This window comes from Lepidochelys olivacea, assembly GCF_965140295.1.
Source record: "Lepidochelys olivacea isolate rLepOli2 genome assembly, chromosome: 6".
In the NCBI taxonomy this organism is placed as follows: Eukaryota; Metazoa; Chordata; order Testudines; family Cheloniidae; genus Lepidochelys; species Lepidochelys olivacea.
In genome coordinates, this window is record NC_140416.1 from 46363084 (window position 1) to 46388947 (window position 25864).

At 40.9% G+C, this 25864-nt stretch overlaps 1 protein-coding gene across 1 annotated transcript in view; it reads right to left on the bottom strand.

Annotated features, from left to right (window-relative positions):
* SHANK2 (SH3 and multiple ankyrin repeat domains 2) overlaps positions 1-25864 on the bottom strand; it is a 618929-nt gene that overhangs the window by 317318 nt on the left and 275747 nt on the right. The window contains exons 14-15 of the mRNA XM_084631101.1: positions 22610-22919; positions 16406-16575 (exon numbers count right to left, since the gene is read on the bottom strand). Coding sequence (XP_084487227.1) covers positions 16406-16575; positions 22610-22919 — 480 coding nt within the window. The remainder of the gene's footprint in view (positions 1-16405; positions 16576-22609; positions 22920-25864) is intronic.

A 25864-nucleotide genomic window follows, 5' to 3' on the forward strand; every position in this document is an offset into this window, starting at 1 on the left:
ATCTATATAGAAGAAGGGTGGGCAAACTTTTTGGCCCAAGGGCCACATTGGGATGCAAAATTGTATGGAGGGTTGGTTAGGGAAGGCTGTGCCCCCCAAACAGTTTGGCCCCAGCCCCCTATCCGCCCCCGACTGCCCCCCTCAGAATCCTCGACCCATCCAACCCACCCTGCTCCTTGTCCCCTGACCACCTCCTTCCAGGACCCCCCGCCCCAAACCGCCTCCTATCCAACTCCCCCTGTTCCCTGATCCCCTGACCGCCCTGAACTTCCACCCCATCCAACCGCTCCCTGTCCCCTGACTGCCCCCCGGAATCCCCCTACCCAATGTGTTTGCCACCGCTGCCCCCTTACCATGCCGCTCAGAGCAGCAGGAGCTTGCAGCCCGGCTGCCTGCGTGGCGGCGTAGCTGCAGGGGAGGAGGGGCAGCAGGGGAGGGGCCAGGGGCAAGCCTCCCTGGCCAGGAGCTCAAGGTCCGGGCAGGATGGTCCCACAGGCTGGATGTGGCCCGTGGGCGATAGTTTGCCCACCTCTGATATAGCGCCCTAAAGGAAACAATTAAGCATCTGTACAACTTTATATACATGAGTAGTCCTACATATACTTAAGTATTTGCAGGATCTGGGTTTAGGGCCCTCATCTGACTGAGCACCCTCAGCTCCCACTGAAGACAATGAATATGTATGAACTTTTGCTCAGGCTACATACAATATACAGTTAGAGATTGACTAAATTTCAATGCATTTTTTTAATCTTCCTAAAAGCCATAGATATTTTGTGTGCATAAACAATCCCAGGTCTGTGTTTAAAAGGGAGGGAAAGTGACAAAACCATACTCGTGTTTTAAAGATATTAACAGAAGAAACTCAGTATCACTGTGAGGACCATTTATAAAGAAAAAAAACGAACAATTTATGCTGATATATCCCACTTGCTCTTGGAAATAATTACAGCATGTGCATATAACACATAAAAGTCTGAGGAATCTCTTCCCAGCTGTATAAAATATATTTACAATTCCTATAATAAAAAATGTTCAATCTTATGTGACTAGCTCAACAGACAAGAGGCAGAGATCTCCTCCTGAGCTACTACCTCTCATCTGATAAAACACTGGGGGAGATTCTGCTCTTAGTTATACTGATGAAAATCCAGAACAGTAGAGAGAACTGAGGAAATCTCCATATATACGTCAGTGTAACAAAGCAGAATCTGATTCATGGTCTTTAATCTTCATATAAGAACAGGGTGTATGTCTTTACATGTGAAGGGACAGATGAAACTTTATTAATAAGAGATACAGATATTATATTTATTTTACGATTGAGTACAAGTTACTATTGTAGATCAATTCAATTTTATTTTTTTCCAAAAAAGGTGGAAGCTAGCCTGGGATCCCAGTCAGATGGAAGAGATAATGAAATGTATGAAAATGCAGGACTCTTGTTGCAAATAATTATTTTTTGTACAGAGAGCTCTGAGCACTTAATCTCAAACTGATTTCATTTTACTAACTGACAGGAAGGAGAACGTAGACTGCCACGCAATGGAGAAAGACTGCCTCCTTCCCCTAGCTAGTATTTTATTAATGTAAGTCAGCACTGTGGCGCTACGCCTCCATATTCTTCATAGAGATATTGTTATGATATGATTATGGCATAACTATGATGTATTTTATGCAAGATTACGCATGTGAGATATCATTGGAACGGTTATGATTTACTGAATATAATTATCCTATTTGTATGCATGTATGATTTCTGTATCTAAAGTTAGAAATACTGTCTATGCATCTACATATACATTACATAGATCCTTCTGTTTCTACATAGAATTTATATTTTGGTTTGTTATAAGTCAGGTGGGTATTTCACACCCACAGGGAAAGTTTGACATATTCATGCTAGTAGCAGCTGAAAATGGCTAGTCCATCCTCATCAAGGTGGAAAAAGGCATGTTTCTTTGAGTCCACAGGTGAATTCAAGGTAAAGAGTGACTATTAAATGCCACAAGTAGATTTCTAAGAATCCCACTTTGGATCATCATTAAATGAACGTTTAAAGTGTTATCAACTACTAAATGAGGGGAGTTTGGCAGAACTATATGTAGGATGCTTGCTTGATAATATGGTGTCTGTGAGGTGGTAGGTAGCATTTTGGGTAGAATGTATTAGTCTTTACAGTTCTGGGTATTTGGTTTTAAATGATACTGCATATTGCTGTTTTAGGGCTTGTACCAGCTTGCACATAAGTCAACAGAAAGATTCAATAAGAGTGGGAATGGGCTTTTGTAAATGTTCTTCTTTTGCAAACAAAAACAGGTTGATTGGCTTCTTGGCCCTCCTACTACAGAAGCATGGTATCATTGGTCCCTGATCAGGAGATAGTTGGGGGTAGTGGGATAGCAAACCCAACAGTGCTTTTCATTAAACTAGAAAAAAATTTAAGTCTTCATTCTTCGCTATGTTGAAACCTTTCCAAACTAGGCAGAAAACCATGTAAGGCCTTATAGACCTAGTCTCCCCAAAAGTACAAAACTCAAACTCTGCTCATCCAGGAAGCCTTGTACTAAAATTTTTTCTTGGATAATCTGCCTTCCTGATTTATTACTTTTAATGGGTAATAATAAAAACAGGGGTTAATTGGTTACATGGATGGAGTCCTGGTTTTTCTTCTTGGAGCTAGATGGAATTCTAATTAATTGCGGGGTGGGTGTAGAAAAACACTCTTTTGACAGAACTTTTCAAAGTTAAGTCTTCATTTAATTTGAGTTCCAGGTGACTAATAAGCCCCACAAGAATACTCATCTGGACATAGGCAGTATGTATAATAGGCCAGGGAAGGTGTAGCCTGCCCCTGGAAGAGCTGCAGCCACCAGATGCCAGTTGCAGGGTTTGCACAGGAAGTTTTCTGCTTATTATTATGCCCCATGCAGGTTTCAGGGCAGCTGAGCAGCCAGTAAGTGCTACTCAACTTCCTGGGTTCATCAGTAATCTCCCTCCAGAGAGAACCCAGGAAGCTGAGTAGCACATACTGCCTCCTCAGCCGCCCTGGAACCTGCATGGAGCATATAAAAAGCTCAGTTTCTTCCAAAAGAGACGAGCTTTTACCTCACAGTGCCCTTGGGGTCTCAGGAGGGAAGGTGCAGCTGGCCCATGGCTCCTCCAGCTGCGGGTATGTGTGTGTGGAGGTCTTGTGGCTCCTGCCATGGGGGGGGGCTTGGGAAGAAGGGATGGGGGGGGGTCTAGCCTTCCCAAAGGGGGGCTCCAGCTGCTGCCCATGCACCTGGATGAGGAAATAGCCTTGCCATCTAAGACCCCAGAGCAGGAGAAACTCCCTTTTGCCCGTCCCTAACTCACACAACCAACTCCTTAGGTTATAATGGTAACTTCCTACTCTCCTAAGCAGACCCAAAAATCAAAGCATGAAGGAACAATGAGAATGTTCAATCTATTTTTGAATACAACTAAGTTAATAGAATGAGGCTATTAACAAGTGTTTTGGAGCATGACATTTCTCTTCATCTGAAGTTGATCCTAAGTCACAGATCTTACCTACTACATAATTAAGGTCAACACAAGTTAGTTTGACTTTGTTCTAGTTTTTCAAGTCCCTTTTTCTAATTTTAGATTGTATTTTGCTCCCATCCAATCCTCTCCCTTTCCTACTTGTTACTGTCAGAAACCCTCCCTCCCTGTTGCTGGTGTTGAAGAGGATGTGCCATGTAAGCAGATCCTTTTGACCATACAAAGCAGCATCAAAAAGATGTTATGGTGTTATTGGAGAGCAGTGGGACAAGTCTGGAGCGCCAGCCGGCAGGTGGTCAGGGAGCAAGTATCTTCAGCCCTGCAGACATTCAGGGGAGTTGGGAAGAAGCAAACCCAGTCTCCTCAAAGATTGCTAGGTCCCTGAGACTCCAAGACAAGGAGTAGAAATGTTTCTTGGTGGAGGTGAGCAAATAATTGATCATTCAGTGGACAAACTGGGGGGTGGGAGAGGGGTTATGTAGAACAGAAATTGATTTTTTTCAGCTTTGCACAGAAAAAAAACAAAGTTTTGTTCACTGAAATTTTTTTGCCCAGCTCTAATCCTGAGGAAATCTGCAAGTACTTTGTCTGTTAAATTAGCCTGCCTGAGTTCTTCTGGGTTCTTATTACTGAATAGTAGTTTTTCCCTATCTGCCATCAGGAGGGGACCACTCTTAATGGCCCCACTTTATACTAGAGACTGGGGCGGTAGATCCACTTTTGTGAATTATAGAAGAGTTGCATGGTGCCTGGCAAGGCAGATTCCAACAACAGAACCAAGGGCCAGTGTGGAAAAGATAAGGCAGTGAGGGAGTTCAATGGAATCGGGGCGCTCAGGAATTCGAAATTGGCCAGCTTTTTGTGAACTTCTCTCCCCAGGATCACTCTCATGGTGCTATTGTTTGCTTTGAGCCTCTGCAGGAAGTCAGATGAGGGTTACAGTTGCCTATGACTGTGTCTAGAATATATCTACAGTATATTGTAGCACAGTGATTTACATCTTGTAACCAAGTACTACTGCCTTGGCCATTCATCAGCATCAGATCACTAGACTCATAACATATATTCTGATTATAATCTTTCTGCTAAAGTGGGTAGTATGAAACCATCTGTTAAAAAACAAAAAAACACTAGCTCCAATTTTAAGTATATTGCCATAGGTTGTCCCTTGGCTGGGGCACCTTCCTGCGGCATGACAGGTGCACCCCTCCTCAGTTTCCTCATGAAAGGAACAGTCTCAGATACATAGTCTTTGGCCATAATTTATTTGTGTACACTAGTGCAATAGTTGCCGCAAAACCCTTGTAATAAAACTACTCTCAACAAACCCTCAGTAAACATAAAGGCACAACAGGTTTTCCATTCCACTCTGCTGGAACAAATGCCTCCAGGTCAAGAGTCAATAGCACCACTCTGTTCCCACTTCTATTTGCCTCTACTCCAGGGTACCACTCTCCAGGCCATCCATGAGAGACTAGTCTCGTGACTCTCACCATGGCCCCAGCTCAGGTCTCCAGTAAAAGAGACCTCCCCACAGTTCTATGAGTCTCCAGGACCAACCCCTTCTTCTGGGAACACAGATAAAAAAACCCTACTCCTCCACCTTCAGGGCCCTGCCTTCTTTCCGAACTCATTGGATACTATTCACATTTGTTGCCTACACTCCCTCTAAGCCTCCTTCCTAAATACTCCCAGCCATCTTACTGACCCTGAACACTGCAAAGATGAAAGAAAGGTGGTTTAAATAGCCAGTTGGTGATTCCCTTGGCATAAGGGAATGCTTGGGTGGTACAGCTTGGCTGGTTTTATACCACTAGCTTAGTTCACAAAGCTCAGTGGGTGCTTCAAAGGTCTCGGTGGGAGGGAGATGTTAATGTTAGTACAAATTAAAGCACTCACCCCCACCCCCCTCCCACCCTGCAATAGCCATGTGTTGTTACAACTACAGCTGGGAAAATATCAATTTTTTTTTGTTTACTGGCAGTTTCACAAAATGTGTGTGTGTTGGGGGTGGGGAGCTGAATAAAAAAAATGACAATTTTCAGCCAAGAGAAAAAAAATCTGTTTTGGGTCAAACGAATGGACCCAGAACAGAGATCTCCCACTGGCAGCCTTCTTTATAATTTTAAGGCAAGCAGCCAAGAACACAGAAGACCTATGCTCACTTCCTCCCTCTCCCTGCTACAGAGAAGGGATCTGAACTTGAATCATCTCCTACCTTGTGACCTAACCACTGGACTATGGGATAGTCTAGGACAGGTCTCCCTCAAAGGCTCCTGCTGAAGGTGTTCCAATTGTTATAAATAATTAAATAACTGAAGCACAACTTGAACATGGGTCTTCTACCCCACCCCAGGTCAGGTCACTAAACACCATGTTACAGAGTCATTCTCATTCTCTGGTCCAATGACTATTTTTATTGTCATTCATAGTAGTAATTCATAATAATTCATAAAGTGTCAAATTCACAAATAGCTTTGGATCAACCAAAACTGAATTTTTCCTATGAATAAACTATTCCTCTGAAAATTTCACCCAGCTCTAGTTTCAATGTTCTGAGATATTAGTTAGCAAGGGTACAACTTTCTCTGTCATTTTCTAGTATAGTTGACTTGTGAATGAGTAAGTTAGCTTGTAACAAGTCACAATTATTCTTAGCAGGGATTTCTGTTAAAGTAAATATACAATTATACACCACACAGTACAGTAGAACCTCAGAGTTACGAACACCTCAGGAATAGAGGTTGTTCATAACTCTGAAATGTTCATAACTCTGAACAAAACATTATGGTTGTTCTTTCAAAAGTTTACAACTGAACATTGAGTTAATACAGCTTTAAAACTTTACTATGGAGAAGAAAAATGTTGCTTTCCTTTTATTTTTTTAGTAGTTTACATTTAATACAGTACTGCACGGTATTTGCCTTGTTTTATGTGTGTGTGTCTGCTGCTGCCTGATTGTATACTTCCGGTTCCAGATGAGGTGTGTGGTTGACTGGTCAGTTCGTAACTTTGGCGTTCGTAACTCTGAAGTTCTACTGTATTCTACTTTTAAGGTTTGCTTATCCAATAGTTTAACACTCTGATTACTGAATTTACTCATGCAGAGTAGGAAAATTACTGTTGAAAAACAAAACAGCTTTTCTGTAGTTCTTCTCTTGTCAATATTTTATTTACTATTCTAATTTGTGCAAAAGCCCAGGACCCCAACTTTCTTTTTGTCTAGAGGTATTGTCTGTCAGTAATTTCTTCAAACCCAGTAGGGGTTCAATAATCTTTTTCTTCTCAAGCTGAGTTATAAGATGGATTTCACTATAGATGAATATGTTTTTTACATGCTTGGGTTGCCCAGTTGGCTGAGGTCACACTGAACCAGAAGTAGTTAAGCACTGATCAGAATTTCTAGTGCTAAAAACTACTGACATTCTAGTTATCATATGGACCTGAATCACCACCACCACAGTACTCAAAGACTCCAAGTGAGATCAAAGACTTATTATGCTAGGCGCTGTATAAACACAGCTGGAGACACTCCCTGTCAGAAGAACTTGCAATCTATATCAGAGGAGACAAACAAAACACAAGACAAGTGCTGGAGCATATTTGAGCTATTTAAGGGCATTCCATGCCTGGAGCCTGACTACAAGGTGCTGAACACTGTGAACCCCAGCTGAAGCCAATGGGAGCTCAGAGTACTCAGCACCTTGCAGGATTAGAAAAGAATGTACAGCCCCCATACACTTTTGCTGATTTTTAAAATGTAGCTGTGTCATAAGCATACAGCTAAGGGTAGCATAAAATCCCTCCTTTACCTGTAAGGGGTTAAGAAGCTCAAATAACCTGGTTGGCACCTGACCAAAAGGACCAGTAAGGGAAGAAGACCCTTTCAAATCTGTGGGGGGAAGTTTTGTTTTTGTGGTCTTTTGTTGTTCTCTCTGGGACAGAGAGAGACCAGGGCAGGAAAAAAAAAAACTATCCTAAATCCCTACCTGAAATAAGCATCTAGATTAAAAAAATTGTAAGTAAAGCGAATAAATGCGTTAGATTATCTTTTGTTTTAGCTTGTGAATTTTCCCTATGCTAAGAGGGAGGTTTATTCCTGTTTTTTGTAACTTTAAAGTTTTGCCTAGAGGGGAATCCGGGATATTTTAAATCTTATTACTCTGTAAAATTACCTTCCATCCTGATTTTACAGAGGTGCTTCTTTTACTTTTGTCTTTATAATAAAGTTCTGTTTTTAAGAATCTGATTGGTTTTTAGTATCCTAAAAACCCAAGGGTCTGGTCTGGTCCTATTTGGTGGTATATGAGTCTCAAGCCTCCCCAGGAAAGGGGTAAAGGGGCTTGGGGGGATATTTTGGGGGAAACAGGAACTCCAAGTGGTCCTTTTCCTGAATCTTTGTCCAGCTCACTTGGTGGTGGCAGAAGTACCATCCAAGGACAAGGAAGGATTTGTGCAGGGTGTATCTTCTTTATTTTTTCCTATGAATTTATTTGGCAGTGCCTCCACCCCCCTCACTCCTTCCTGGCAGGGTCACCAGGGCAGCTTGGGAGAAAAATTCTAACCACAGGGTAGTCCCCACTTACTTGCCAGATAGTTGGAGACTTCCAAAAAATAACACAAACAAACACATACAATATATTCAACACAATAATTATATTAAACAGGAGACAAATATAACATAACAGGGTAAAACACTATTTTTAGGTTCACCGGTGCCCACACTGCTAATACCTGTGACTTTCCCCAGTCACGTGACTTAATGTAGCAAATGTAAGATTAGTGTCCCATTGGAACGCGTACTTTGCTAGGGCCCTTGATGACCTATCACATCAAAATTCTTCTCTGCAGTGGTTTAGCAGTGTGGCTGACTGGGTTCAGTACAGCCCAAAAGACTCACAAGTGGGAGAAGGTGGTAAATCCCTCCACAGGTTTAATATGCATCAGGTTATAAAATCCCCAAACCCTTACTCTCTGGCTTGAGGACACAGTTCAGGAAGTAGGGGGTCCCCAAAACAAATTTCCTGACTGACTAACTAAAAGATGGTACATGAATGATCCTCAGGTTCAGAGATATCTCTGGACTCCTCAGTCACTACAGAGGGGCTGATCTCTGCTGGCAGAGATCCTCTTGAGGCAGGAATCAGGCTCCTTCAGGCCCAGGATTTCCCCTCACCACAAAGGGGTGCAAGGCTCAAGGTACAGATTACACAACTGTACTAAAATCCAAACTGTAGTCTCCTAGCTCAGTGTCCAGACACACACACACACACACACACACACACACACACAGCAGGCAGCAGCCCTGAACTAGCAGGCAGAGCAGAGCTGACCATGTGGTGACTGGTCTCACCTAGGGAGCTGGAGAGCTAACTCAGCCTGGCTGGGGAAGTTTCCCAGCAAAACTCTACAAACTCGGGAAGTTTCCCAGCAAAACTCTACAAAATCGTCAGTGGAGAAGGAAAAGCCCAGCTTAGGGATCTTGCTTTCAGGTCCCTAGAGGCCAGTTCTCAGGGGGAACCTTGCATACAGGGCTGGGACTTACCAGCTCCCCACACAGCCAGTACTGCCCTTGCCCTGGCAGACTCTGAGTTTGACTTGGCTCCCCCTCCCTACCAGGGGCAGTGTGCCTCTCACTGAGCTGCCAGCAGACAGAGCCCCAGGAATCTAGGTAATCTCCTTGGGGCTTACAAGTGGTTAGATAAATCCTATGTGAAGCAGATCCATAAGTGAGCTAAGCAAGGTCACTGGCAAAGGACAATTTACACTCCCCACAGTTTCATAGCTTGTTTAAGATCATGTGCTTTCATAAAGAATTTTTGTTTAGTGTATTTTTCAGTCACCAGAAATGGTCTGTCTCTCCATCATGCAGAGTGCTACCCGTCACTAGTATCTGTTACCATTTAGAAACAAAATATAATAGCATAGACTTCAGTCACTGGTAGCCCTATGCAGGATACCCATATGTTACTGCATTGCCTTATTTTTGTGATACAGAAAACTACAAGTTCTTCACCAATAAAAGACAAGGAGCTTTGGGAGACATCAATCTCTCTCTAAGATTCATGGTTATGTAAATAGATGCTGCTGACTTTTGAAGCATTTTTAATATATAAAAAATACAGTGGTGGTAATAGTAATTAACGTATTTTGCATCGGCTATATTATCTAGGTTAGATATAAACATATGGGTGATTTACAAATATACTGTGATGGATTTTTAAACAAACTGAAGAAAACAATAGAAAATACTGAAGGAAATAATTCTCCATTGCAGAAGGCAATAGATATTTTCCGTATCAAATCTCTATGATATTACCTGGCCAAATAGAAATATCAGGTTTATTTTTATAAGTTAGACATAGCCCTTTTTGTATCATGAGTGGCAGACACACAAATGATGTCAGTGTGTATGACTAATGGGTAAAAAATAAAGCGGATATTTTTATCTAGACTCTGCAACATCCTATTAATACACCACACTGTATTTAGTTTAAGTTTTCACTTGAACCTGGCCCACACACAGCTTTCTCTGAACACTTCCAGTCCCAGACACTTTGATCTATTGTCATTCATGCATTTCTTATGAAAAGAAAATGATACCTCACTGCTAGGTACTTTATTATATATCCAGTTACTTTATCATAAACAGACTTTGCACTTACATAGGGTTCACAATCTGAAGATCACAAAGTTCTTTGCAAAGGTCAGTAAAGAAGCAGTATAGTGCCATTTTATAGAAAGAGAAACTGAGGTACAGAGCAGTAAAGAGATTTCCTCAAGGCCACACAGCAGCAGGGTCAGGAATAGAATCCAGGTCTTCTATTTTCCAGTCACATGCTCCAATAAAAATCCATGCTGCCACCCTATCAAATTATTCAGAAAGGACAAACCAACTTTGGGAAAAAACACCTCACTCAAAAATTACCAGTTATCCTTACTGAAGGCCTTTCAGTTCAGAAATGTACCCCCTCCCTCTCCAGCTTTTCCAACTGTTCTCTTCTTATTCCTTTAAATTAATCTATATGAGTCACTCCCAGCCAATCCCACTCCTCTGCATGTTGTTCTCTCTCTGTCCCTGAGTTAATTGTCCTTGCTCCCAGCTTTCATTGTAGTTCTTATCATGGGATGTTAGGGTTTCAAGCAAGTCTGAAAAATGTATCCTGCAGCACAGAGGCACACAGTGCATTCTGAAGACACTTTGATTACTGGAAGTCCCAAGGAATCCTAAAGTAAATATTCTAATTTCAATATTTTACACTGAACACACACCACAAAATCATAAAGTTATAGATTATGTTTTTCTCTGTTTATATGTTGTTATTTATCTTGATTTCAGATACATAAAAAGCACATACCCTAACTTTTATATGCCTCATGTAAAAATAAAAAGTCACACAAACAGATCATACATCCTAAATTTATTAGCAAAAAGTGTCAATGAACTGTTTTTGTCTGTGCTGAGTGACAGCTCTGTACTGCAGAAATTGCATTTAATTTTAGTTTTATTTAAATTTTAATTAAGTTTTATGAGTAAACTGTTATGCCATTGGCTGAAAATATGGCCTACTATTTTGTACAGTGTCTGAAGCAGCTGGTCACTTTTTCAACTCAATAACAATAGTATGAGGGGGGCCTTCAGTTATAGGGGAAAACTATGTATGTTCTTTTGTTGTCCAAGCTTGTGAAGGCCTTACAGCCAGCTTGATATTTGTTTTTATGTATGCATGCATGCAGGTCACGTGTTAACTTTTGAACACCATATTGGATCAATTCCAAAATGTCAGGGAATGTTCTAGGCATCAAAGGACAGAATCATTTTGATTTTCGGAGAATTTGGAAAACTGAAAGGGGAAAAACGGGGGACAAATAGAGCGCCTTCTATCTGACTGGCACAGCCACAGCTTCAAGTAATTCCTCCAAGCACCTCTGCAATAGTCTATAGATCAAATAACTGGTTGATGACACCCACTAACACCTTCCAGCATAGGGGCACCCCTCAGCTCATCCTCCATTTCACCTTGAATGGTCTCTTAGAAAATGTGTTAACTACTTATGCTAAACCATCTTGTGGCTTACAGCTGTGACATTCTGAATACCTTTCCCAGACTCTGAAGAAGAGCTCAAAAACTTGTCTCTTTCACCAATGGAAGTTGGTCCAGTGAAAGATATTACAGAGACAAGGTGGATGAGGTAATCAATTTCCCAATAGTTTATCATGCATAGGCCTGGCTGGACATGAGTAATTGAACATGGTGGAGGCATCATTTCTTGGAAAACAGAATTAGGGAGGTAACTAGGCTGAAAATGAAATGTTGGTGCTAAGATAAATAAATGGGTCGTAAGCCAAAAGAAGATATCTGAGCAAGGTAAGATAAGAGGGGCATCACACAGGTAACCATTTACTTAAGATCAAGATAAGGTAAGTTGGGAAGGTAAAGATGAGGTAAAGAGCAAATCGTACATGGACCAGAGCATGCTGTATAGGAACTGGTTCCTACAAAGTAACCAAGCCAATCAAAAAAACACATGATGCAGTGTATAGTAAAAGCAATGTAATGCGTAAATGTGTATTTGAAAAGAGATTTTCTGAGTAACTTTGTACGTGTAGCATACCCCTACAGCTACCTCCTATGCTAGAATATGATCAACTCAGCATAGCTTTACCATATGCCAAATAATGGAACCTGAGTGATGAGACTGGAATCTGAATTCTTGGGGAACCAAGTGGAAAGGGTTTCAGGGGAACCCCAACAACATGTTGACACCCTGAATGACTTATTACCCAGACAGAAAGAAGTATAATGGAAGACTGGGAAGAAGTAATGGGGGGCATGAACACAGCCCATGGCATGGGGGTGGGAGAATGGAGGACCCTTAATGGGTGAGGGGGGAAGGGGAGACACACAGAACCCCTAGTCAGAGGGAAGGTTGGGGAAAATCCCTGGCACAAAAGGGAATGGAGGTAAGTGGGAATGCGAGTACACACAGAGCTACTGGAATGGGGGACAAACAGAACTTCTAATGGGGAGAGGTTGTAGGGAGCCCCTGAAAAAAGAGGGGGTGAGGTGGGAGGGTGGTACACAGGTAGCTTGTGAGGGGGTGGAAATGGAGGGATGCAAGGAGCCCCTGGTGTGTGCAATAATCTTGGCCTACACAAGTGTGCAAACTCCTAATGTTGTTCTGTCATTTTTCTTGCAACTTCATCACCTTGCAGTGAGGGGTTGAGAGAGAGGGTCCGGAGTCTGTTGATGTACATTTCATAGCAAGGGAAAATAGGTAACGAGAATTTATACTGAGGAAAATCCATTATGCTTGAAAGGCAGAGGCCCTGATACAAACTGGAAACAGGTATCCTGAAAGCACAATATATCATCCATTGCCAAAACAATGGACATGCAAATAAAAGTTCACTCACCTTGGCTGGCGAGTATGGTTAAGGCAAATTGCAAACTGATCTGAGAGCCATAAACTCAACTTAGAGCCATAAAGATGTGGCGAGAAGAAAGTATTATCAGAGTGAGTGGGAAAAATAATCACTGCATGGGAATCCAAGTCTTTCGTTTTCTCCAGACAGTACAGCTGATCAAACACTGTGGAGAGGAACACTAACACCTCAGAGCTGCCCTGGATCATGGGACTTGATAAGGACATGCAGAGGAGACAAGAGGAGGATTGCAGGTGACCAGCACATATCCAGAGAGAGAAAAAATACCTAAGGCTTTGTCTACACTGGCAAGTGAAAGACAAAACTTTTGTCATTCAGAGGTGTTAAAAAAACATCCCACAGAAAGACAAAAGTTCTCTCGATGACAAGTGCTGGTGTGAACAGCATTTTGACAATGCTAACGCCGCTTGTTGGGGTTGGAAGTTTTTTGCCTGCAGGAGAGCTCTCTCCTGCCAACAAACAGTGGCTACACTGCGCGTCTTTTAGTGGCACAACTGTAGCGGCACAGCCATGTCGCTAAAAGCTGGGTAGTATAGTCATAGCCTATGAGATATAAGATTTCCTCTATTTTATTGTAACTAAAGAAAGCTTGATCTAGTACACTTCTCAGAAGCTAAACTGCCAGATATTCAGTCAAATTGTTTGTGCTCCACCGACATTAATCTCAGTTTTTAACAAGGTCTTGCTTTGACATGATTATTTGATTGGTAGAATGTAAATTGAGTAATTTTATGCATACAGCCCTAAAGAGACAAGAACCCCTTGACCTTCAAGCAGAGGCAGTGATGGTAAGGAGTTTCTGGAGCCCAAATCGAAGTCTTAGGCAAATTGGCATATACATAAGGCATATCATTTAGAGCTGTGGTCAGGCTCACATAAGGGGAGAAGGCTAAAGATTAAGGAAGAGGGGAAGACTAAAGATTAAGGAGGAGAGCCAAACTGTCAGGCCACAGGTAGCAGAAATGTCTGTCTAAACTCACAGGGTCATGTGTCCCTTAGCCAATAGTAAAGCTCCAACAGTGTTACTGACAGCCATCTTGATGAAAATTTTCTAAAATGTTAAGTTCTAACCACTTCCACTTTAAATTTTTGTTTCTGTTGAAAATATTTAAACTTTTTAATTGTGCTGTTTCCCATGTATTTATACTAAATCCTAATTTATGCTTTCCAGTATTTCCATCATGTTTAATAATCAGAACAAGAAGAAAATGCTACAGTAATGACTTTATTAAGATCAAATATTCATAATCACTTGGGGATGGGGGTGTGGTGCACCCTAAATGTCCTGAGGTTTCTCTATTTTAAACCACAAAGGATCATGAAACCATGGTCCAAAGGGCTGTTTGGCAAATGGGGATAGCTGGAGTGCATTGTCCTCAGGTGCTCCTCACACCCCACACAGACATCTTAAAATGTCCTTTCCTAATATGCCCCTTGTGCTGTTGGCCATTAGGAACTCCCCCACACCGGAGTATCTCTAGTAGAAGATTTGGAGGCCGTATCCACTCCCTTTGCCCTAAAAGGGAAGGGAGTACAGTAGAGCCTCAGAGTTACAGATACCTGGGGAATGGAGGCTGTCTGTAACTCTGAAATGTTCCGTAACTCTGAAGAAGAGATTACGGACTTCAGCCATGGGGGCAGAGTAGGGGATTGCGGAAGAAGCCGCAGGGTGGGGGGGGGGGGCGGAGAAGGGGAGGGGCAGGGCTCCGAGTCGGGGTGGGGAGGCTGAAGCACCCACAGAAAAAAAATAGTGGATATGCCTTATCCACCCACTGGCAGACGCACCGATCAGCTCCTCCCTCTGCCCCCAGTGCCTCCCGCCTGCCAGCGGGCCTTGCCAATCAGCTCCTCCCCCGCACTCCCAGTGTCTGCTGCAATCAGCTGTTCAGCGGCAAACAGGAGGTGTTGAGGGAGAGGGGGAGGAGCGGGGACAGGAAGAGGTGGGGGAGGGGCGGAATGTGGGAGGGAAGAGTCAGGGTGGGGGCTTGGGGCAAAGGGGGGGGTCCAGCATCCCCAGGGAAACCCCAAATTCGGCGCCTCCATCTGTAACTCTGATGTTCTTATCTTTGAGGTTCTATTGTAGAATGATACAGAGAATCTGCCCCTATGTCTTAATGATTAATAATCTGAGAGGTGGGGGAATCAAACATAGATCAGCTAAAATGATCATGTAGATAGGTACTTCTGACAGCCTACACAGTGATGCAAGTTTTCATCTGTGGGCCAGATGGGAAAGGTGTGTGTGTGTGTGTGTGTTTCCTGCCCTTCTACCCACATTTTAACCTCTACCAACTTCACCAATCTGGCACTATACTACTATTCAGGAGGGCAAGAACAATGGCTTCTTTCAGTCTGCCGTCAGTGCAGCCCTTCGTCTCCACAAACTGAGCATGTCACATCTGGGATGCATCTGCTGTCTTGAAAAGTAACACTAAGACTATGTCTACACTGCCCTGCAGTTCAGACTATAAGCTGCAAACAGCAGTGCACACCAAAGTGCTGTGCTGTAGCTTCCCTGTGTGGACACTGCAGGTGCAAACTGAAGGGTTACTATTCTCATTAACATAGTCCTCTTCTAGGAACCTTTTAGTTTGTGCCCACAGTGTCCACACAGGGTACTTACAGCACAGCACTTTGGTGTGCACAGCTGTTCGCAGCCCTGCAGTCTGAACTGCAGGGCAGTGTAGACATAAGTTAGATCCTGACTTGGATTATGTTCTTGGCTTTCAAGCAAACTAGTAGCCATTAATTTCCCTTTTACCTTAAAAGGTATTCCCCCCCCCAGCACTATTTAAAGTGCCCCCCCACTCGTGCCATGGTAGAACAGCCAGGAAAAATTTAAGTGTCACATGACCCAGTATATCCTTCTTCCAGAGACCCAGAGAGAGACAAAGGAAAAAGCTTCTGGGAACTGCAGTCCATGCCGGGCAAGGGAATTGCTTTGTTTTCATGTTACAAGTTTTTTGTTTAAACCAATAAATTGTGCCCTGAGGTAAGGTCTGAATCAGACTCGGGCACAGCATTCCTTCCTTCCTGGGTTGATGAGATAGCCCACCATCTTACAACATCCTTAAAACTCAACATTTGCTCCTCTGCAATAACTGCAGTTCTGTACCTCCTACTCTAAATATAGGAAGATACCATTGTTACTGCAGGTACTTTTGAATTTCAATGGCACCCACTGCATAAATTGTTGATAACAAAAATGGTAGTTGAATACATTTTGGTTACAAAATATAACTAAGTCCACAAATTATTAGTAAAATCTGGTGTAAAGAAATACTGGAGTGAAAATAATAGATATATTAACATATGAGCTAAAATAAATTATTCTATTATAGATGAGAAAATGTAGGGCTTTAAAAACAAGATCTGTGTATAATCAGAAAAAAATGCTATGGTTACTCAGGAACTAATGGAGAAAAGGCTAACCTTTTATCCTATCCCCTTTGTGCAGATGAATCTCTCCTTCTCCTTGAGGTTGATATGGCTTGACGACAATAAAAAGTCTTCCAGGTACAGCACTGTAAAGTTTGCGTTTTGGACCCTGATAATCCAAGGCAGCGATAGCATCCTTGTTGGCACTGGGATTATAACCGGCACTGGGGATTGCAATGAAACAGCATTAGTTTATAATTTAAAATAGACATTAATATGGTTCTGTTCTCATGACACAACAGAACATATTTAGCGGGGAGAATATGCAATAAGTATGCAGTTTGCAATAAGGTAGCTATTATTGGAAAAACAAAAACTAGTTTGTTAGTCTAGCCCAGTTGTTCCCAAACTTGATCCGCCGCTTGTGTGGCGAAAGCCCCTGACGGGCTGGGCCAGTTTGTTTACCGGCCGCGTCCACAGGTTCGGCCAATCACGGCTCCCAGTGGCTGTGGTTTGCTGTGCCCAGCCAATGGGAGCTGCTTGCCCACACTGCTTCCAGCAGCTCCCATTGGCCTGCAGCAGCAAACCGCGGCCACTGGGAGCTGCGATTGGCCAAACCTGTGGACGCAGCAGGTAAACAAACTGGCCCGGCACTCCAAGGACTTTCCCTGCACAAGCGGCGGAACAAGTTTGGGAACCACTGGTCTAGACACAGTATTTTTTTAGATAATCTTTGAAGTGGAAAAGGTCAAATAATGACAGTTTTGTTAAAACAAAATGTGAAAAGACAATAACTAAGACAACCATGCAGTTTTCCAGCCCTTCAGCTAATTTAATTTACACACTTTATAGATTATATATCTATCTATATATATGTACACACACATCATCATGCTGCAAAAGAAATAAGTAGAACACTTTAGACCACTAAAATCTACAATTACTGCTGTGATTGGGTGTGTTCACAATAGTTCTATAGGAATACGCATCATTCACGGGCCTGAACCAAAACCACAACTCTGAATGTGCCCAAAGATGCATCATGTCTTTTGTGTTTGATACAGTATAATTTCAGAGGAAGTTTCTTATCAGTGATCAAAAGATGAACACCTATCTACTTGTTTTGAATAAAGAAGAATTCATTGATAAAGGGTGGAAAATAAAGAAGCTTGGTGCTAGATCACATCACCACAAAGGCATTTCCTTTAGGAAATCAAATATTACAATAGTTGAGAAACGATGTCTGGTGCCAGGGAGGAAATGGTAAAATTCAAGTGTGGGTAGAAGAATCTTAAAAGGCATCATAAAAAAGGTGGACCATGCTACAGTTCCACTGCTAAGGATAAATGCAAGGAACAAGAAGCCTTATGTGGAAATGCTGAAAATAGAATATATGCAAAGGAAACAAGAATACACAGGAATAATCAGTGTTTTCAGAGAAAAGATAAGGGCAGGGGAAAAAACAGAATGAGTTAATACTTGTGTAATTGCTTGGGATGAGAAGGATGGGTTTTTTATTGGGCTTAGTGAGTAAGATATCCTTTTAAACAAAAACACACCATTATGGCAAGGAAGAGCAAGCAGGATTTTTGTCTGAGCTAGTATATATAGATAATTCAGAAAACTTCACTGGTGAGCTCAGCCTAAGGGGAACAAAGTGAGCTTTCACAAATATATTTTTGGTGTAAAGAAGACAAAGTGAAAGTAGGCATTCTAATGTATGAGGGAACCAAATATCAATGATGATTAACGGTCTTTAACAAACGGGGAGAGAATAATCCACTAGGAAAGAATGAAGACTGTGTCAACAAAGCTGTTGATAAAAAGTAAACAAGGGAAACTTGGAAGAAGTTTAACATAATGGAACTTCTGAATAAGGAAGGGTTTGCCCCACCCACCCAAATCAATTTCACTGCAGTAAACCACACATTATCAGGAGCCTTTGATCTCAGACTTGATCATTTTCTAGATTTATTTTTCCTTCTTTTCTTTTAGTGCCAAGGACTGATGCCAATAAAGACAGACTCCACTTAATGTTTCAAGTGGCTGTGCAGACTGGAGGTCTGTTGGTGAAAGCTCACTAGGCTGTGGCAGCTGCTTAAAGTGAAAGAGGTAGTGGTAACCCTAGGTCTCACTAGCCATCTCCTTCTATTCATCTCCACTAATCTCTATGCTTATATAACGAGTGTCCTTGGCCTAAACAGCACTTCCTAATTGCCTGGACTAAGCAGGTTTGCCACCCTGTCCTGACCAGATCAGCCATCCTGTGCAAGTTACAGCCCTGCAATATACACAAAGCAGGTATTCTTATACACTCAACCCCCATTGGCATGGGATGGTATAGAGGATTTCTAATCTGGTAGAGTATAAATCCTCCAAACCTTATGAGTTAGGACATAAACCATCATCACTTCTATGATTTAAGAGTCCCCTTTCCTACTGAGAGAGTGGATCTCCCTTAACCCTATTGCTAGGACCAAGTACCACAGATGCTGCTTCCTTTAATCTTAGCTGGCATCTTCCATTCCAATAATTCCCAGTTTAATCATGAAGGCTGGCTAGTATTTCAAGAAAAATACCAGATGGATGAAATAGGTCAGGACAATTGTACATAAGGTCACATCCTAGCCTCTTAGGTCATACCTATCAAAAGATTCAACCTCCCTTCTTCGCGGGGGAGGGGAGGGAGTAAGGCTTTTCTGTTTTTTCTTCGTTTTCATAGACTGATTTTCTTGTGAATACTTCCCATTTCAATCACTATCACAGGCATCCTCCCCTCACTGATGGGATGTATAAACTCCTTGCACACAGAGGGAGAGGAAGGTGTTAATATAGATCCAAGAAGAGGAAGAAAGTGGAACAGCTGGGTTTAATCACAACTGTAAACAGGCATGGCTTTCAGACAACGGGGAGATGAAAGCTGTTCCTGAGAAAGGGAAGAACTTTTCAAAAAGCTCACTCAGGAGCAAGAGGTGCTCACCATGGAGCCACAGAAAGATTGATTTATGGAAAATGCATGTTTATTGGGGGACTGGCTGGAGCAAGCTACTCACTTTCATTCCTTTTTGCTTTCTTTGGTTTAGGTTGCAGAAAGCCACAAAAAACTTTCGTTGAATTGACTGGGGCTTTTTGGACTAAAGCGAGGGACAGTTTTATGTGAACCACTAGCAAATCGCAAGGGGAGAGAACAAAGATTACCCTTCAAGCTCAAAGTAAAGGCTTGGTGACACTTCAAGGAAGAGAATTGGTGGAGGGAGTCCTGTGCTTGCCCCCATTCATAACTGCACAACATCTCTGTGGTAACTACAGCAATGGCTGTGTAACCACACACCTTCTGGGTGTGGTATTCTGTCCCATTTAGTGGCACCGAGACCACTGTGAGAGAGAGAGAGAGCGCGCAATGAACGAGTCTGCTCTACAGCTTTAGCTAAGCGCCAGTTGACTTTTAGCTCATGCACTAAATTCCAGAGATCCCCGGTTCAATCCCGCCCCCGACAACCAGGGTCTGTTGGTGTTACAGTGGCACAGAACATTAGGAAAGTGTTTCAGTGGTCTTCAACAAATTTAGAAGCTGGAAATAAGAGCTAGCCCCATGTGACCAACCAGCTTTCTGTGGACCACCAGCAGATGCACTGGAGACACCGGGGATGTATGTTCATAGGTTATATCACATGGCACTGTTCCTATTCTATGACAGGTTTCAGAGTAACAGCCGTGTTAGTCTGTGTTCGCAAAAAGAAAAGGAGTACTTGTGGCACCTTAGAGACTAACCAATTTATTTGAGCATAAGCTTTCGTGAGCTACAGCTCACTTCATCGGATGCATCTGATGAAGTGAGCTGTAGCTCACGAAAGCTTATGCTCAAATAAATTGGTTAGTCTCTAAGGTGCCACAGGTACTCCTTTTCTTTTTCCTATTCTATGTTTGGATGGGTGTGCAAATAGTTTCAGTACAAATACTTACACATGGAGGACTTAGCATTTGGTTTCCACAAATTTTCCGGCATGAAATTGGCTTCCATTAACATTTGTGCTGGTGAAACTCACTCAAGCATTCACAGACAGTGAGAATAGAAGAGGGATGAGAGCAGCCAAAGCAATTTCATTTAAAAAAAAATTAATTAATATTCACAGAAAGTTTTTGCATTATTTGGTCAGCTCCATAAATCAACAAATTATATTCCAGGAACCTAGAGATATTATTCTAGTAACATTGTATATTCTAATTAGAAGCCAAGTTTTTAAATAGTTTTTAGCTAGATTGTCCTTTGGAGAAAGCAAAACACATTCCCTCTAACTGGAAGGAACAAAGAGGAGGGTCCCTCCTGCAAAGACAATTTAACAGGTGGACCCCTGCATCTATGCAGAATCCTAGTGTAGTCTCCAGATAGATACAAGGATCTGTCCACGTGGTTCTCTATGCAGGAGTGAGGCCTAAGGTAATAACTGAATGACTTTGCACAGTTACTACAATATACAACATTGGAACACTTTGCTATATTGGATCAGACCACTGGCCTATGAAGTTCAGAATCCTATCTCATGAAGTGGTCAATGCCATATGTGATTTAAGCAAAACTGTTGTGAATTTTCTAGATTGCAACATTAGAAATCTCTGGTGGTATTGCTAATACCACCAGCAGAAAACATGTGTTAGCTGGGTGCCCATAACTGAAGAGGGGGAGAAGAAAAAAAAGGAGCAAAGTAAGGGAAGAAAGTAATAGGAAAATAACTTCAGCCAAATTCTCTTTTGCTCTAATGACTACAAATTTAGATATAAATCTATTATACATAATATCAAAGTGACACCCAACAGTAGCCAACACTGCTACTTGACAATATTCATTTTCTTTTTTCATATTGAGATCAGGAAATATGACAGAGAAAGCCCATTATTTTGAATGACAATAGAATTAAGTTTATTGGATCAATGTATTTAAATTCTATTTAAGTCTCTCACTCTCCCCCTAACTTAAACTGTAATTATCCCTTTATAAGGCAGCATTTTGGTGTGTACTGACATTCTTTAAAAGATAAAGCATTCACACCTAATCTATCAATTTTGTTCTATTAAAATGTATGCCAGCATCCACCTTTCTCCAATAAAGCAAGACTTCTTATACAGTGGGCACGGCCCATAGGTAGGCACCCACTTGGTCACACTCACTAGTCAAAAGGGAAAAAAATAAAGCAGCAAAATCCTCAAGTGTTAGGGCCCTGCAGAAAGTAGGAATGGGAGAAGATGCTTGCTTCCTACTACCACCGCCTCCAGCTGCTGCCCCTCACCAGCTCTTCCCCCACCAACCCCGCTAACCAGCCACACAGGAATTCCTCAGACCTCCACTTTTTCTTCCTTCTTGCATACTGTTCAGCTCCAGATCAGTGGAAATGGGACTTCAAGAAGCTGTGGAGTTGAGTATGTTGCCTCTAACTGGCCTTGAATGCTGTCTGGGAAGGGGGTTGGAAGAAAGCAATTGACTCAGGTTCCATCAACAACCTGATGGACAACAGTCCCCCTCGCCCAACTGTAGAGTAAGCAGACTACAGCCATAAGAGATAGTTTGGTCCCTACTACCTCAGAGAGTCTCTCTTTTCCCATTATTTATTAGAGCTATTACAACCATACAAGACTCTCAAGCTACTTGCATCTAGAGCTCTGTGAAGAAATGATTTTTCAATTCATTGGCTGAACCAAAATATAGAAAACAAAAAATTATTTTGAGTCAACCGGAAACAAAAATTTTAAATTTCAAACTTTTTGGTAAAATGAAAAAGTAAAACAATGTTTGTTCTGGATGAAATGTTTCATTTTGTTTTTGAGTGTAACCTTTTAAAAACAAAATCAAAATTCAAAACAAAAGATCATTCGGAATTGAAAAAAATCAGAATGTTACATTTTGAAAGTGTCTGAAAAACTGTCTCCAGATCTACTAACACCCTGCTTGAAACAGGAGGGGAGTGGTAGGGGACACCAAAGCATGATTTGGTAACCTTCAGATCATACTGCTAGGTTTATCTATTTACGCTGACTTTGTGAGGAAATGGATGGAGTGGATAAGAGTATCTGCAAGCAATGATTAGAGGTGTTGACAAGTTCAGCTTTTGGACATTGCTCCAATGCATATGATTTTATTCAAATGTTCATATCTACCCTAGCCCCAAGATGGACATTTATAATAAATCTGTATTCATGAATATCATGGTCAGTGTGTCAATAAAATGGTATATTTCATGCTGTAGAAATATTGAAAAAGATCACCTGATGTGCCTATGTTGCTGTCTTTTTGCATCCTCTCCTACCCTGTTTAATGATGGTGACCGACTCCGAGAGGATGGGGTATAACTCCCAACAGCTTTTACAGTTCCATTAGGATTATTCTGCATCTGTTGAAGTAGGTGAGGTGAAAGGCTGCGATGTGAAGAAGCAGAAGATGAAGCTGAACACTCAGGAATGTTGTTGATGTTCAGATTGTTATCGCTGTTGGAACGAAGTAAGACACGAGGTGCTGCCAAGGTGCTTTGGGGCCTCCGCCTCCTGTTTGAATAGGTAGGAGCCTCTCTAAATGGCACTGTATTAAGAGGGGGAGGGGAAAAACAATTATGGTAATCATATCTGATTTGATCATTTATGCATATTTATCACTCCTTAAAAAGATTCAACAACATATGGCACCTTTTTCGGGTGCTTAGAGTAAAAGAGAAAAACTATCTTCACTGATTATCTAATCAAGCTAAATAACAGAATTATATTTAAAATGTAATTAAAACTGAAAACCACTTTCATATGCAACATACTTTGACTTACTGGTTGTAATACATAGTTAAGCCCCACAATACTGGAAACATCAATGAATAGTAATGGCAAACATCTATTTTTTGCCAAGCTTTCATCGACACTATTTGCCCTCTCTCTCAAGCTTTCTTTGAAGCCTAACACAAGTTCATGGACTTGAACTGATCCACAGAAACTTCTTCTTTCATGCTGTATCTTTTGGGTTCCTTTTTCCTATAGAGACCTAAACTGAGAGAGAGAGAATTTGGTTCCATTGTCAGTTCAGGAGTAGCCTGGAAATCTTTAATGTTAGCGGTCACCTTATCTCCATCTGCTAGGTTAAAAATTCAGGACAGATTCTTCTTCTCTTAGAACTCTTACACTGACATAATCCCTAGGTGTCTGTTTTTCTAATCTAGGCATTTCTATTGCACCTATTATTGTATATAGAGCAGAGAGTGCAGTATCCTGAGGTAATATGCTCACTTCAGCTCCCACAAGCATTCACTGGAGAATATACCAAGACATATCTAAACATAGCAATAAATCATTTAACTAATTTCTTTTAGTAGAAAAATATACAAATCAGGAACCTGATCCTGCAAATGCTACTAGAAAAGCACTGCAATTATGGGACAATTTATATTAGTAAACACTATGCCCCAAGACTCTCCATTTCTCAAAGTAATGGGTTCTTTAGCCTCAAATACAGTTTAAAGAGACTTTTCTAATAAAAGGCATCTTATACACACCCTAGATCTGATGGTTCTTCCTACTAATTTCATAAACTAATAGACGTCTAACCCTGAAAATCCTTATTTATTTTAGTTCTTATTTATGAAAAATAAGCCCGTTAACTTCAGTGGGACTCAGAGGGTTTGTAGGATTGAATCCAGAGTTCACAAATCTAAATCTGCAAAGTAATAATAATGATATCACTAATAAAAGGCAGCCTATAATTATTCAGAAGACTATGCAGACTGTAATTTTCAAAAATTATATAATATTTCAGTTAGGAAAGAAACCCCAGATAATATTTTGCGTGTATACAATGTCATTCATCTTGAAGGATAACTAAGTACACAATCAAAACTTTAAAAGCATAAGCTTATATAAAATAGAACAAATATGTCATACTATACAAACACACATATTAATATAGATATTAGCATACATAGAAATGACTTCATCCTCCTCTAATATACAGCCATCCCTGGGGTGAAGCACAACAAGTGCTTAAGATAACAGAGCAATGTTTCACACAATTTTAGGACAGGAAATGAAGAATATTTTAACCAATTGTAACTGCAGCTTAAAGAATGAAGTTCCTCAAAAAAATTTCACCAGAATTCTTGACTGACAAGTGATTCTGAAGAGGATCATAAAATGACACAGTATAGCAAACAGTCAAAATTCCAGGTAGTTGAAACTCTCATTTAGGTTAAACTTTCTGTTATAAATATTAACAAAAAAGATACATATAGAGAACAGGATTTGAAATTGATATTAAATTCTACTGTATTTTATTTGAAGCAAAAATTAAATAATAGTGATCTTTACCAACAAGGCTGTTAAGAAGGATGAGACTTAAGAGAGTGCTAAGTTTATGATGGAAATGGCAAAAATCTACAGAACCTATGAGAGGGGGATTTTTCAAGTATATCATAATGCCCACTTATAAAAAAAATGCATTTAGAAGAAAGTCAATGGAACTTGTGCTCCTAACTCCACTTAGGTGCTTTTGAATGTATGACACAATGCTTCTAAAAGATTCAGCTCAAGGCCAACCCAAACGTCTTAAAAAAAATTCAGAACACAATCTTCCATAGTGTGTGTGTCTGAATCTTCTGCAAAAAGGTACAATTTCTTTTTCAATTTTTATTCATTGCCACTTTAGAATACTTTCTGGGAAATAGAATACTTTCTGTTATCTTGCCATGCTACATGTAGTGTGTGATATGGATATACAGTTTGTATATAGCTATGCTTGGGACATTTAGCATATTTCTTACTAACAATGCCACTGAAGAGAGGCAGATTGTGAATAAGATCTTATGGGTTAAAATAAGGTAAAATATTTTCTTTTAATAAAGATTACACAAAATAATGTGGATACAATAGGTACAGGCTTGCCTATTTATATCCAATTGAAGTCAATGTGAGTTTTGCATTTGGCTTCGAACAGGACCAAGATGTGGCCCCTAGAATTATTTGTTAGTTCACAAAATGGACAGGATGAAGACTCCACACTAAGATTTTGAATGCTCATAGTTAAGCTCATGAAAAATTAGAATCTATCTACTGAGGGTTTATTGTAAAAAAAGTTGAAAGGTTTGGGGGGAGGAGGTTTAATAGTTCTGAATATTGCAGAGATATCAGAGGACTAATTGACAGAATGGGATGAGTATTTCTGAGCACATTTACATTGATAAGTTTGAGAAGAATGAAAAATGTTCATACCACTCCAAATAAAAAACATTTATATATTTCCCAGGTTTCATGTAAAATTATCTTTGCCCACTGAATACTTCAAAAAAAGGATTTTAATAATCATTTTGGAATTAACATTTGGTTTGATATCAATTTTATATTCTTAAAGAAATAGCTGCAAGTAAAATTAGTCTTTACTTTTTGAATTAAAGACTCACGTTTTCTTTGTGAAGGTAATAAAGGGAAAATTATCAAAGCCACAATTAGGATTTTTTTAGGCACATATCTATGCAGAAAGAGTTAAAAAATAAC